This window comes from Phocoena phocoena, chromosome 16 (assembly GCF_963924675.1).
Source record: "Phocoena phocoena chromosome 16, mPhoPho1.1, whole genome shotgun sequence".
Lineage (NCBI taxonomy): Eukaryota > Metazoa > Chordata > Mammalia > Artiodactyla > Phocoenidae > Phocoena > Phocoena phocoena.
In genome coordinates, this window is record NC_089234.1 from 15,159,300 (window position 1) to 15,174,071 (window position 14,772).

A 14,772-nucleotide genomic window follows, 5' to 3' on the forward strand; every position below is an offset into this window, starting at 1 on the left:
GTGGAGACTGCAGAGGCAACAGTCAGTGAAGTTGATGACAGTTCAACAGAAATTGTACAATCTAAAGAAAGAAAAAAAAAGAGTTAAAAAAAAAAAAGAACAGAGCCTCAAGAATTTTGTTTAAGCCTAACATTAGTATCACTGAAGTCCCAGAAAGAGAAGGGAAAAAGACCGGTGCAGAAAAAATATATTTGAAGAAATAACAGTTTTTAGAAAAATCCTGTATTTGTGAAAGACATAAATATAAATTCAAGATGCTCAGCAAATCCTAACCAGGGTAAATTCAAAGAAAGCTACACACAGATACATCAGAATCTGAACTGCTAAAAACAAAAGTTGTATAAAAAGCTTGAAAGTAGCTAGAAAAAAAATGAAATGATACATACAGGGGGAAAATCATTAGAATGACTGCAGATTTCAGAAACTATGCAGGCCAGAAGAGAGTCAAGCAACATCTTTAAAACACTGAAAGAAAGGAACTGTCAACCCAGAATTCTGTACTTGGGAAAATATCTTTCAGTAAAAAAGGCAAAATATTCTCAAAACAAGGAAAACTAAGAAAGTCCATCAGCAGCAGTCATGCTCAAAAAGAAATCCGAAAGAAAGTGATTCAGACAAAAGGGAAATGACACTAAGAGTTAATTTATAACTTGAGAAATAAACAAAGAGCAAAAGGAAGAGCAGATATCTGAGAAAATATAAAAGACTATTTTCCTCCTCTTAGGTTCTTTAAAGTATGTATGATTGTTGAAAGCAAAATTTATAACTTTATCAGATGAGATTTGCCATACATGTAGATGTGATTATATGACAATTATAGCAAAGGTCAGCAGGTGAAGATAAATGGACCTATATGGTTCCAAAATTTCTTAATTTTCCTGAAGTAATACATTACTAACTCTAAATAGACTATAAAAAGTTAGCTATTCATAGTGTAATCACTAGCACACTAGCATAACCACTAAAAAATAATACAAAGACATATACCAAAAGGACCAACAGAAAATTAAAATGGAATGCTAAAAAATATCCAAATACATTAAATGTAAATAGTCTCTCAACAAACCAATATAAAGACAGATTATTAGACTGGATTTTATATATATATATATATATACATACACATACATATATACACACACACATCATTCTTTCCAAGTCAAAAAAGATACATCATGCAAACAATAAGCAGAAGAAAGCTAGTGTGGCTATTAATATCAAAGTAGATTTCAAAGTAAAAAGAATTACCAAAGAAAAAGAGATGGGAAACTATATTATGATGAATGGGTCTGTTCACCAAAAGACATAACAATTCTAACTGTATATGCATGTCAAAAAAAGCTTCAAAATACAAGAAGCAAAACTGACAGAAATGAAAGGAAACAAACAGATACATTCATAAATACAGTGGGAGACTTCAACACTCCTCTTTCAGTAATCAACAGAACAAGTAGATAGAATATCATTAGGGATACAGAAGATCTAAACAATATAAACAACCAACTGACCTTCTTGACATTTCTGTAACACTCCATTCAACAGCAGAATGTATATTCTTTGAACTGCACATGTAACATTCACCACGATAGACCATATTTTGTCCAAAAAACAAGTCTTAACAAATTTATAAAAACTAGAATCATAAAAGGTATGTTCTTTGAACATAACGGCATTTAACTAGAAATAAATAAAAGAAAAAGCTCTGGTAAATTCCCAAATATTTGGAAATTAAACAAAACAGTTCTACATAAGCCAAAGAGAATGTCGCAAGGTAAATCATAATTTAGTTCAATTACACTGAATGAAAATCAAAGTACTACATCCCATAATATGTGAGATTCAGCTAATGTAGTGCTTAGAAGAACATGTATAGCATTCAAATGCTTTTATTAAAAGGAAGAAACATCTCAAATTAATGATTTAAGCTTTTCATCTTAAGAAACTAAAGTAAATAAAAGTAAGTTAAAACCAAAGGAAGCAGGGATTCCCTGGCGATCCAGTGGTTAAGACTCGGGGCTTTCACTGCCACGGACCTGCTCAGGAACTAAGATCCTGCAAGCTGCGTGGCGTGGCAAAATAAAATAAAATAAAATAAAATAAAGAAGCAGCAATCAATGAAACTGAAAAAACAACAAAAGAAAAAATAGCAGGAATCAATGAAACCAATGAAACCAAACACATATTCTTTGAAAAGATTGATAACATTAATGTCTAGCCAGACTAAGTAAGAAAAAAGAAAACATAAACTACCGATATCAGAAATGGAAGAAGAAATATCACTAAAGACCCCACAGACTTGAAAAGGATGATAAGGAAATATTATGAACAACTTTATGCCCATAAATTTGAAAACTTAGATGAAATGGACCCATTCTCTGTTAAGATACAATCTGCCAAAACTCACTCAAGAAATAGATAAAATGAATATCCCTGCATCTATTTAAAAAATTGAGTTCACAGCTGCAAGCCTTCCACAAAGAAATTCCAGGCCCAAATGGCATCACTGATGAATTTACCAAACATTTAAGAAAAAAGTAATACCAAGTCTACATAAATCCTTCCAGAAAACATAAGAAGAGGGAGCATTTCCTAACCCATTTTATAAGGTTAGCATTACACCATGATAAGGAAACCAAAGACATTTCAAGAAAAGAAAATTACAGAACAATATCTCTCATGAACACAGAAGCAAAAATCCTCAACAAAATATTAGCAAATTAAATCCAGCAATATATAAAAAGTATAATATATTGGGACCAAGTGGAGTTTACCCCAGGAATGTAAGGCTGATTAAACATTTGAAAATCAATCAATTTAATTCACCAATATTAACAAACAAAAAGAAGAAAAACCAAACGACTGTCTCAATAGATATAGAAGAAACATGTGACAAAATTCAACATCCATACACGACTGTAAATGGAAACATTCTCAGCTTTTTTTCCTCCTGTGTAGGAAAAAATCCAGTTCTTCTCTACTGTGTGCTTCTTCCCCATAAGTCTCCTTTACTATTCACACAACCTTCGCTTCCGGTCACCAAATGTATGGAGGTTTTTCCCCACCACCAAGGAATTCACAGGCAACAGCAGAGTGTCCAAGAATTCAACTCAATTCTGACACTATCTAACAGGAAACAGCATCAGATCGCACAGGTTAAGGTTTCAGTCCCACAAGACTGCCCCCCCACTGAACCCTGCCCCACTTCAGAAACCAGTTGCAAGCCCAGATACCACCTATGCTTCTGACCAACTGGCCATAGACTAGGGGATCCAAGGACCCCTTCCTTGGGTTTAATTAATTTGCTAGAGAGGCTCACAGAACTCAGACAAACATTTTATTTACTAGATCACTAGTTTATTATAAAAGGATATAATTCAGGAACAGCCAGATAGAAGAGCTACATAGGGTAATACATGGGCGAAGGGGTTCAGTGTTTCCCTGCCCTGTTAAGGTGCATCACTCTCCCAGCACCTTCGTGTGTTCACTAGAAGCTCTCTGAACCCCAAACTTTGGGGATTTTATGGAGGCTTTATCATGTAGGCATGATTCAGCATATCTCTACTTTCAGCCATTCTCCCTTCTCAACAGAACGGGGCCCAGGGCTGAAGATTCCAAGCTTCAAACGATGATATGGCCTTTCTGGTAACTAGCCCTCATCCAGAAGCCATCCAGGAGCTACTACTATCACCGGGGAAATTACAAGGGTTTCAGCAGCCCTGTGTTAGGAACAAAGGTAAAAGATGAACATTAGAACAAGAGATGCTTCTAGTGCTCTTATCACTTAGGAAATTATGATGGTTTTAGGAACTCTGTGCCAGGAACCAGGGGCAGAGACCAATATACATTTTTCCGTTATCTCAACTCTCAAAATTAGGAATAGTAGGGAACTTCTTGAACCTAATAAAGGGCATTTATGTTTAAAAAGCCTAACATGCAACTAACATGATACTTCATGTTTAAAGACTGAATGTTTTCCACCTAAGATTGGAAACAAAGCAAGGATATCCACTCTTGTACTCATATTCAACATCAGGTTGAAGGTCCTAGCGAGTACAACAGAAGAAGAAGAAAAATAAGGGCATATAATGGGAAAGGAAGAAGTAAAACAGATGCTATGATCGTCTGTATAGAAAGCCCCAAAGAATCTACAAAAAAAAAAGCTACTGAAACTGAGTTTAGCAACATTGCATGATACAAGGTCAATATACAAAAATCAATTGCATTTCTACATAATGAAAAAGAACAATTAGAAACTGAAATTAAAGGAAACTATCAATTACAATAGCATCAAAGAATACAAACTATTTAGGTATAAATCTAACAAAATGTATGCAGTATCTGTATCTGAAAAAAGAAATCAATGAAAACCTAAATAAATGAAGAAATATATCATGTTGATGGACCAGAAAGTTCAATATTGTCTAGATGTCAATTCTTCCCAAAATGATCTCTTGAATCAACTCAATCTCAATCAAAATCCCAGCTTTCTTTTTTTAAGAAATTGACAAACTGATTCTAAAATTTATGTGGAAAAGCAAATGAACTAGAAAAACCAAATGAATTTTCAAAAACAGAAGCAGAGTTGGAGGAATCTCACTATCTAATTTTAAGTCTTACTATAAAGGGACTTTCCTGGTGGTACAGTGATTAAGAACCTGCCTGCCAATGCAGGGGACACGGGTTCAAGCGTTGGTCCGGGAAGATCCCACATGCCACAAAGCAACTAACCCCCTGTGCCACAACTACTGAGCCTGCACTCTAGAGCCCGTGAGCCACAACTACTGAGCTCATGTGCTGCAACTACTGAAGCCTGCACACCTAGAGTCCATGCCCCACAACAAGAGAAGCCACCGCAATGAGAGGCCCGCACACCGCAACGAAGAGGCAACCACTCGACACAACTAGAGAAAGCCCTCATGCAGTAACAAAGACCCAACACGGCCAAAAATAAATTTAAAAAGGAAAAAGACTTACTATAAAGATCCAGTAGTCAAAAGAAATGCATTTCCCAAAGTAAAGATAAATGAATCAATAGAACAGAACAGAATCAAGAAATAAATACAGAGAGAGAGACATCCACCTCCTTTTCAACAAAGGGGCAAAAACATCAATGAAAAAAGGATAGTCTTTTCAGGAACTAGTCATTCCATAATGAAAAAAGGATCAATTTACCAATAGGATATAATAGAAAATTTCATGCACCTAATAACAGAGCTTCAAAATACATGAAGCAAAAATAGATGCGACTGCAGAGAAATAGATAGTTACAAAATTATAATTGAAAATTTCAATACCCCCTCTCAATAACTGACAGAAACAGAAAATCAGAAAGGTTTTATAAATCTTACACATAACATCATACTTAATGGTTAAAGACTGAATATTTTTCCTTTAAATCAAAAAACAAGACACAGCTAACCACTCTTATCACCTGTATACATCACTGTAATGGAGGTTCTAGCCAGTGAAATAAGGCAAGAAAAAGAAATGAATGCCATCCAGATTGCACAGAAAAGGCTTATAGTATTTTTACTTGCAGACAACATAATCATCTATGTAGCAAATCATAAGGAATCTACAAAAACTACTACTACTACAACTAATAAATGAGGTTAGCAAAACTGAAGGATACAAGACCAAATACAAAAATCAGTTGTATTTTCATATTTTATACACACACACACACACACACACACACACACGTATATATAATTTACAATAGCAGCAAAATATATTAAATACTTAGGGGAAAATCTGACAGAAGAGTTTTAAGACCTGTTCACTGAAAACTTTTAAATATTTTTGAGAGATTAAAGAAGACTTAAATAAATGGAGAGATATACCATGTTCACAGGTAAGAAAACTCAATATCGATAAGGTGTCAACTGTCCCCCAGACTGATGTATAGATTCAATACAGTCCCAAATAAAATCCCAGCAGGTTTTTTTGTAGAAACTGACAAGCTGATTCTGAAATTCATGTGGAAATGCCAAGGACATAGAGTAGCCAAAATAACTGAAAAAGAACAAAATTGAAGGACTTAAACTCCCTGAATTCAAGACTTATAAAGCTATAATAATCTTGACATACAAATAGATCAGTGGAACAGAGTCCAGAAACAGATACACAAATATACGAACAACTGGTTTCAACAAAGATGCCAAAGCACTTTAGTAGAGAAAGGATAGTTTTTTTCAACAAATGGTCCTAGAATAATTGGATATCTATATGCAAAAAAAAAAAAATTGAGATCCATACCTCTCACTAGATGTGGAATTAACTCAAAATGGACTATAAACCTAATTGTAAAATCTAAAACTACAAAACTTCTAGGAAAAATAATAATCAAAGAAAATCTTTGGTTTAGGCAAAGGCTTCTTAGATATTGTGCCTAAAGCACAATCCATAAAAGGAAAAAAATGATAAACTGGAATTGAAATTTAAAACAACTTCTGTTCTTTTTTTTTTTTTTTTAAACTTCTGTTCTTTGAAATCACCATTAAGAGAATGAAAAGACAAGCCCCAACATGGGAGAAAATATTTGCCAATGATATATCTGATAAGGAGCTAGTATCCAGAATATATAAAGAACTCATAAAAATCAATAATAAGAAAAAACAATTTTAAAAATGTGCAAAAGATATGAACAGATACCTCACCAAAGAAGATCTACAGATGGCAAGTAAGCACATAAGATGCTCTCATTTGTCATTAGGGAAATGCAAAATAAAATCACAATGAGATACCACTACACACCTATTAGAACCGCTAAAATTTAAGACTGACCATACCAAGTGTTGGTGAGGGTGTAAATTAACTGGAACATTCATACCCTGCTGGTGGGAATGTAAAAGATACAACTACTCTGAAAAAGAGTTTTGTCATTTTGTTAGAAATCTATACTGAAGGAAAGCGGCTCAGTTAGTTGCCTGGGGACAGGGAGAGGCAGCGGAAAGGAGAGGGAGGGAATACAAAAAGGCACATGAAACTTCTGAGTGTGATTGATACTTTTATGATCTTGATTGTGGTGATAGTTTAAGAGGTGCATATATATGTCCAAACTTTTTAAATTGTACAGTTTATTGCATGTCAATTATACCCCAATAAAGCTCTTAAAAATAATTTTTAAGAAAAAATTACAATTGTAATTTAATAATTCATTATGAAATGCTAAAAAGTAAAAATAGTGCTGTAAGAGTACATAACGAGGGGTCACATAGTCTGAGGAGTCAGAAAAGCTTCCTTTAGACACTAGTATAAGCTAAAATTCAAAGATGCTTAGTAATAAGTCAAGCAAAGACCACATAGGAAAGACGGTTCAGAGAGATGTATGCATATGTGTGAAATGCCCTGAGTCCAAAAGGAATGTGACACTTTCAAGGAACTTTAAAAGACCCAGGCAGGAAAACAGGAAGGGTGAGTCTGATCTGCTAAAGGAACCAAATTATGTAGACACATCGTCTTGAAAACCATGCTAGTACAAGCAATTTATCAATTTAGGATCTTAGAAACACTCAGTTTAAATTATTTTAAAATCTATTGTGTGATTTTATGGTTTAATCATGTAAAAAGAACCCATGGATATAAATTACATATTATAATCTTAGTTTGAAATAAAGAAGACCTGGGGACAGGGAATATTCAATTTAACTTTATAGTTACTGATAGCTTCCCTATTATTATTAAAAAGGATTCCAAATATGTGCATGTGTGTGTGTGTGTGTGTGTGTGTGTGTGTGTATGTATACACACATATGTTGGGGTTGTTTTATTTTTAATAATAACTTAGGGAATGGGGGCTTCCCTGGTGGCGCAGTGGTTGAGAGTTCGCATGCCAATGCAGGGGACACGGGTTCGTGCCCCGGTCCGGGAAGATCCCACATGCCACGGAGCGGCTGGGCCCGTGAGCCATGGCCGCTGAGCCTGCGAGTCCAGAGCCTGTGCTCCGCAACGGGAGAGGCCACAACAGTGAGAGGCCCGCGTACCGCAAAAAAGAATAATAATAATAACTTAGGGAAAATATTGACACATTTAACCCTGCCACTTTCTGTTTACAACAGCAACCTCACTCCTGATATTATATCTTCATTTTGCTGTCAAAATAGAAATAGACTACTTCCATTATAAATCTGTGAAATTCATAATCCATACTTGACTGACTTAAGAGATTTTAAAAATATCTATATACATTAAACACACAATAAGATTTAATAGATGATTTTAGAGAAATAGTCAATAAATATGTTTTAATAATAAATATACATTTATAAAATATTCACAATATAATGAGTTATTTTCTAATCTCAGAACGTTAATATCAGCTATTTTGTTTACCTAAGAGAAATTAGAAGTCTTAGGTTTCTAAGTCACATAAGCAAGAAAATGTCCGAGTTTGAACTCAAATTATTAATTTATATAAACATAAATCTCAACTACTCTACAAAAATAATTCTAAAGAACTGGCTTCTAATAGAGAATGTTATTCATTCAAATAGGTTATAGTAAAACATTTTCTACTGCAATGTGATACTAAGCTACCCAAGTAAATGTAATTCAAATTTGCATATATCATATCCTTGATTATTATATTTCAAATTGACACTGTCCTCTCTGATTCTCAGTTCTAAGTCTTTTAGTCCAGCTTTAGCTGATGATCAGTGTTCGTTCTGTTTTACCTATGAGAGGAATGGCTTGTGATTCTGAGAGTTTTATTCTTTTCAAATGGAAACAGAAGACTGAAATCAATCCTAAGAGAGCTGAAGTACCACTTTTGATACCATATTTGCTTCTGCATTTCTCCCTCCAACCATCAATCTTCTGTTCTAAAGAAGCATTTGAAGGATACTCATTCCCTAGTGAAATCCCTACAGTAGGAAAAAAGCTATGTTACCATGGAACCAGCCAATTAATTTTGACACCTGCTTACCAAGATTGATCATTTTTGATGTCTGTTTGTTCGGTGGCTATCCTTCAGTTAAGTAAAAGATTTTCAAGATAATTAATGAAGTGAGAATTTCCAGTTAAAGTCTTTCCCACTGTGCTATTCCTTCAAATGCTGGATAAAACAAGCCACCATCCTCAAATAAACCTTTCTTAGCTTAGCATGTACTTTACCAGGAAGAAATCTCTTCTAAATTGATTCTTCCGTTTAACATTAAATACCACTTTTTTCTTTACGCTAAGAGAATACATAACAAAACACAGAGTTGTACCAGTTATATTTACTCTAACTAATAGCTTGTATTCCACAGAGAAATGAAAAAGTACTTACTAATAGGGTACAATGAATCATAGGAAACAGCTTCCAAGGAAATGAATATTCAATGATTAGTCCAGGGTTTATTGTTATTTAACTATATCTATATAAAAAAAAAACTAGTCCTCTTTTACTCACTAATGTATCTTTCACAAACACCAACCATCTCTCTATATTATTTAAGCTGATTTTAACTTGATCTGTGATCTTTCCTACTAACTGAGACAACCTCTGCTAGTGAGGTTACAGGCTGCTGATCTGGCTGATTAGCAATTCCACTACTATAAAATGTAGACAGAAGCTTCTCAGGACTGCAGCAATTTCTGTCCTCTTTAGAGAAATGGAGCAATTCCACCCACCCAAAGGCCAATGTCCCTAACTTACACATGAATCAGGCAATCTTCCTATTTATGTACCAAAGGATATAAAAAATGGATGTGGCTTTTTTCATTGTTGACTACCAGTTCATATGTTCAAAATCCTCTCTTGCTAGGTAAAGAGGCTGGCTGTTATGATCAAAGCAAAAGTTTAAGAACACTTAATTTATAAAGACTGCTAACAAGCACAGTTCGATAAGATATCTTTGCAGACCTTGAAACACTTTTTTAAGCTTTTAATTAGTACCTCCACCAAATTTTTTTTAAATATAAAACTACAGGACTATGGCTGATCTGTGAAATTATGAAGCTAGGAAACATTTTAACTTATTGCTACAGATGAATTTCATAAAACTTCATTCTGAGATTTCACTTCCAAAAATCTCCTGTCAATTAATTTAAACAGTAAGAACTACTTAAATTAAAAAGTCCCATTTTTAAAAATACATTTTTACAATGAGGTTTCAGGGGCACTCTCTTAACTGGCAAGTTTTTTTTCAAAAAGAGGAAAATATGCTGTTTAAAACTCCCAGGAAATTTTCCTATAATACATTATTAGCAGGTGAACCATATTCCTATCTTTGCCTTAGAGCCCAAGAGACAGTTCACTTAGATTTTGCTATCACCCTGACAACAAGTAATCTACATAGTGCAATTTCAGAGCTACTAACCCAGCCAGCAAACTTCATGTGAAGTACCTAGAAAACCAAGTAGTTGAGGTACTTAGTGACTGTTATGTGCAAGTTGTCAGATGGACACCCTATTGGTCTCAACTATCTTATCTGCTGCTCCCCCCACATTCACCCATTTCTTTTCATATCAGACAGCAATGCAATAAACATCAACCAATGGGGGAAAGTATCTTTACTGTTGTAAAGCAAGCTGCTTAGGGCCTTGAGCTTCAAAAAAATGAAAGTGATGCTCCCACACAACAGCTGATAGTCAAAGAACCAGTTAGAAAAATCTTTTATCTCCACCACATTAAAAAGTCCAGGTATTTCATCCTCTTATCTAACCCAAAGTCACTCTTGTATTTCTCAATTCAAGACTGTCCTCACAAATTCAACATAGTATATTGGCTTAAAGTAAATGTTCTAGAGTTAGGCTGGCTGATTTGGATTGCCTCGATTTCCCTCTGTAAAACCGGTATAGTAATTCTAGTAACTCAGAGTTGGTGTGAGAAACAAACGAGATAACCCACGTAATGGGCTCAGAACAGTGTTTGGCACATAGTAAGGCCATCATATATTCTACTTATGATCACTATTACTAAATACACTAACATGTTAGCAGTGCTTACCTCTAGAGAGGGGAGTAGGATGGGGAAAAGGGAGGTACTGGTAGACCAGAACTTTTAACCTTTAAACTTCCGTATTGTTTGAATGCTTCACAATGCGCAAGTATTTCACGAGTTACGTGCATAATTTTTGATTAAAAAATAGTGTCCTAACAAAATGGTGTTTGGCACCGTAACTGAGTGTGAAAATTTTGACGATCAGGGGACCAGAGTCGCTGCGGACAGGTGGACCATCGGGAAAGGCTTCGCATCCACGGCGGTCGGTGCGAGACGCAGGGCCCGAAGTCCCCGAGGCGCGAGGGCTGGAGGGGGACAGCGCGGGCCCCGCTCCCGCAGCGCTGCGGGTCGCTCCCAGCCGGGGGACCCGGGGCCGAGAGAAGGGGGGAGGCCGCGACGGGTGCGGGGCAGGGCTGAGGTTCGGGGTCCGGCGAAGGCACTTACTTGAACCTGCCCTGGCAGTGCTGGCACTGGTCCCCCACCCAGCCCGGGTCGCAGAGGCAGGTGGAGTTGACACAGCGGCCCGAGAAGCAGGAGCCGGTCCTCTCGCAGAGCTTGGACTGGGATACCTGCGCGTAGAGCGCCAGGTAGAGGAAGCCATAGCACAGCAGCCAGCTGTTCCCGTCCAGCAGCCAGAAGGAGGCGCCGCCGCCACCGCCGCCCGCCGGCCGAGCTCTCCACGGCCCCGGGGCCGCCGGCTGCGGGGAACCAGTGCGGGCCCGGCCCCCCGGTTCCATCTTTCCCAGCGCCCCTGCCCGGCCGGGATGCGCTCTCGGGCGCCTACAGGGATGCTTCGGAGGGGAAATCTGGCCGGAGAGGAGAACACCGCGCCGCTGCCGCCGCCGCTTCTCCTCCTCACCGGCGCCTGCTCCAGTCCCGCTCCCTGGTCAGGAGGGACAGATCCCAGCCGCTGTCGCCTCCGCTCGGCTCCCTCCAGTCGCACTCGAGCATCGCCTCTCCGTCTCCTGACCTTGTCCGCGGCAGGCCGAGCCCACCGCCACGGCGCCCCGGGCCGGGCCGGAGGCGGGGAGCAGGAGATGCAGGCTGCGCGGGTCGCTCCGAAGGGGACCTGCGGGAGGGGGAGGGGGACCCAGCGCGCAGCCCCGCCTCGCCCACGGCTCGCGCCAACCTCCTCAGCTCCCAGCTCGGCGCGCCCGGGAGGGCGGGGGCCACGGGAGCCCCGAGGTGGGCGCGCCCAACGCGGGAGGGTGGACTAGGGAAGCGGGGTTCAGCCTCGCCCGCCCCGGCCGGCCCCCGGCGGCCCCCCAGAAGCCATTTTCTCTCCGGTAACGTTAGCCAGATGCCGGTGCTGCCTTTAGAGCCCGCGGGGTGCTGGGCCGCCTCCCCCACTCGCGCGTGTCTCCGCTCCTCCCCACACAGGCCCTGCGCGTGGTCTCGCCCCGCCCCTACCGGGACCAGGGACTCCTCCGCGCGTCCGCACAACACGGCCCGCCGGCTGAGGGGAGAGCGGCCCGCCAGGTGTGGCGCGCGGACCCGCCGTGCCCTTCCCCTCGGCGTGCCTGGGAAGTCGGCCCCGCTCGCACCGCGCGCCTCCTGAGCACCCCCAGACGAAAGATCAGATCGGGACCGGCTTCGCAGCTTCAGCAGAAAATAAGCCCTTCCCGTCCGCTGTCTACAGCTGCAAAAGTGCAGCACTTTTCCCCCAGCGCTCCCCGCTTCTTCCGTCCCATCCTCCAGCCTATTTCTTTTTTTCTGAAAAGAGAAAAACTCCAACAACACACAAAGAGCTGAGCATGTGCAGCAGGCAAAAGTCTTAAAGGCACCGCACTCCGACCACTTCGTGGGGTCCGCAAGAACGGAGAGGGGCGGGGGCTAGGGCCTGCGGGGGTCGCGGAGCCGGTTCCGCAGAGGGGCCGCTCCCAGGGGGAGCCATTTCTTGCGCGGAAATAGTGACTCCCCGCCCCCAACAAAGAGCTGCGAGGTTCTGAGCCCCGGGCGCGCCGCCCCTCTCAGACGCTGCCTCGGAACCCCAGGTATCTCCTTTTCTGCTTGTCAGTGTTTCCTCCTCCATCTGGGACAATATTCTGCCTTGAAAAATACTGCAACATCGGGGCTTTTTTCAGAAGAGCAGAAATGATGCCCAGAAAAGAGCCGTTTTTCCTTCCTCGGTAGCAAGCTTTCCTCCTTTAGATGACTTTCCAAGATTTGGTGGCATATGCTGAAATTTTTGCTTTGTACTTTTGTGCCTTCACTAAACAGGCTGTTTGAACCCTTGAGAAAGGAAGCCGAACACAAATTGTAGCCTCGTACACTCGAGTCACAGCAATATTATTGGATCCCCACCAAAGAAGAGCAGGCAGTATGAAAAAGAATTTGAAATCTACCAAAAGCATTTCTGACAGCAAAAGGAGAAAAAGTTTTTGTTGTAACCACACAGTCATAATATTATTATTAAGATTCAACTCATGTATATTTGGGGCATAATGTACCCGTGTCATCTCTTTTAATGTTATCCCCACTTTGCAGATGAAATCCTCCATTAACCCCATTTTGCAGATGAAGACAGAAAGACTCAAAAAGGTTGAAAGATTTGTCAGACAGGTTAGAAGAAAGCAATGAACCGCGCGTTAAACACAAGTCTGTGCTTTTTCACTACTTATTAGGCTGTTTCTATTGGCTTTGTTCTAGTTTGGTGAAAAAAATGTAAGTGTTGGCTTGGTTTGCAAACACCTCAGCGATGACTTAAGGAGGAAAAAAAGGTCCAGAAAGAGGTGGCTCCTTCGGAAGTAAAAAAGAAAAAGGAAAATCATGATTTTCATTTATGGAACAAACAAATCACAATTCCCCCAAAATATCAGTACCAGAAATGTCAGTCTCAAACCTAAAAAGGACAGCTCCTTCTTTTCACATCTTTTCGATATCAGTATGCCCCTTAGAGACTGCTTGGGATGGGGGAGAAGGAGAGGAGAACATTTTGGAAAAATAATTAAAAGGAGGAAATTGTTCTGGATCACACCTTTTAATTTCCATGACTGTAAAATCCGGAACTCTTTCTAGTATTAACCATGCATGAACAAGCCCTGTTGCCTTCTCCATTCTTCTCATGCCAACCAAAGTTTAAAGTCAGCCACATCTTTCTCACATCTAATGTAGTTGCTTTCAGACATGTGGAAGGTGGCCAAGCTCTTAAAACCATCACTGAGTGTGAAGGTAACTGGATACACGGGAGCCACTTTAACAAGAGAGATCACTGCTCAGCCACATTACTGACGGTAGGCTATATTTAAGCAAAGGGTTTGCCCATTAAAAATATATATCTTTTAATCTTCTAACCACTATAATCAGCTCAGTACTTTAGGTTACACTGAAGAACATGCAGCCCCACAGGCCTCTTCTCAACGTTGCCTTTAGAATCAAGCTGAATATATTAAATTTATATAAAATTATTCTCATAAGGACCTCACAGGATTTGCACTTGCCCTATATCCTGTTTTTCAGTCAGCATTTACTGAGTAACTATTATGAATTTAAGCAGGAGAAAACAAAGATGAATAAAACATGATTTCTACCCCTGGATAAGCTTATCTTTTATTAGGCTTACTAGGTTGGGAGTTCCTTGTACAGCTGAGTGGCACATATTTTACAAATGTAGACCCAGAAAACTTAAATGACTTACAATGGTTACACAAAATAGTGATAAAGCTTGCCCAGACTCTTGACTGATGTTTCAGTATTTTCTTTGACCAAGAAATTGTAAAACCCCAACATGATGTTATCTTTTTTCCAAAGAAGGAGAGTCAGCATCCTAGATGTGCTACACGACACCACAATAATTCATAGTATTGGTAATAGCAGTCATAAATCCAGCAGAAAGGTGAAAATTT

The 14,772-nt window shown here is 39.5% G+C and overlaps 1 protein-coding gene across 1 annotated transcript in view; it reads right to left on the reverse strand.

The window, feature by feature from the left end:
- The window catches only part of ATRNL1 (attractin like 1), a 691,263-nt gene extending 679,599 nt beyond the window's left edge, over positions 1-11,664 (reverse strand). Inside the window, exon 1 of the mRNA XM_065893763.1 lies at positions 11,372-11,664. Within this exon, the coding sequence (XP_065749835.1) occupies positions 11,372-11,664 (293 nt within the window). The remainder of the gene's footprint in view (positions 1-11,371) is intronic.
- Positions 11,665-14,772: the final 3,108 nt, after the last annotated feature.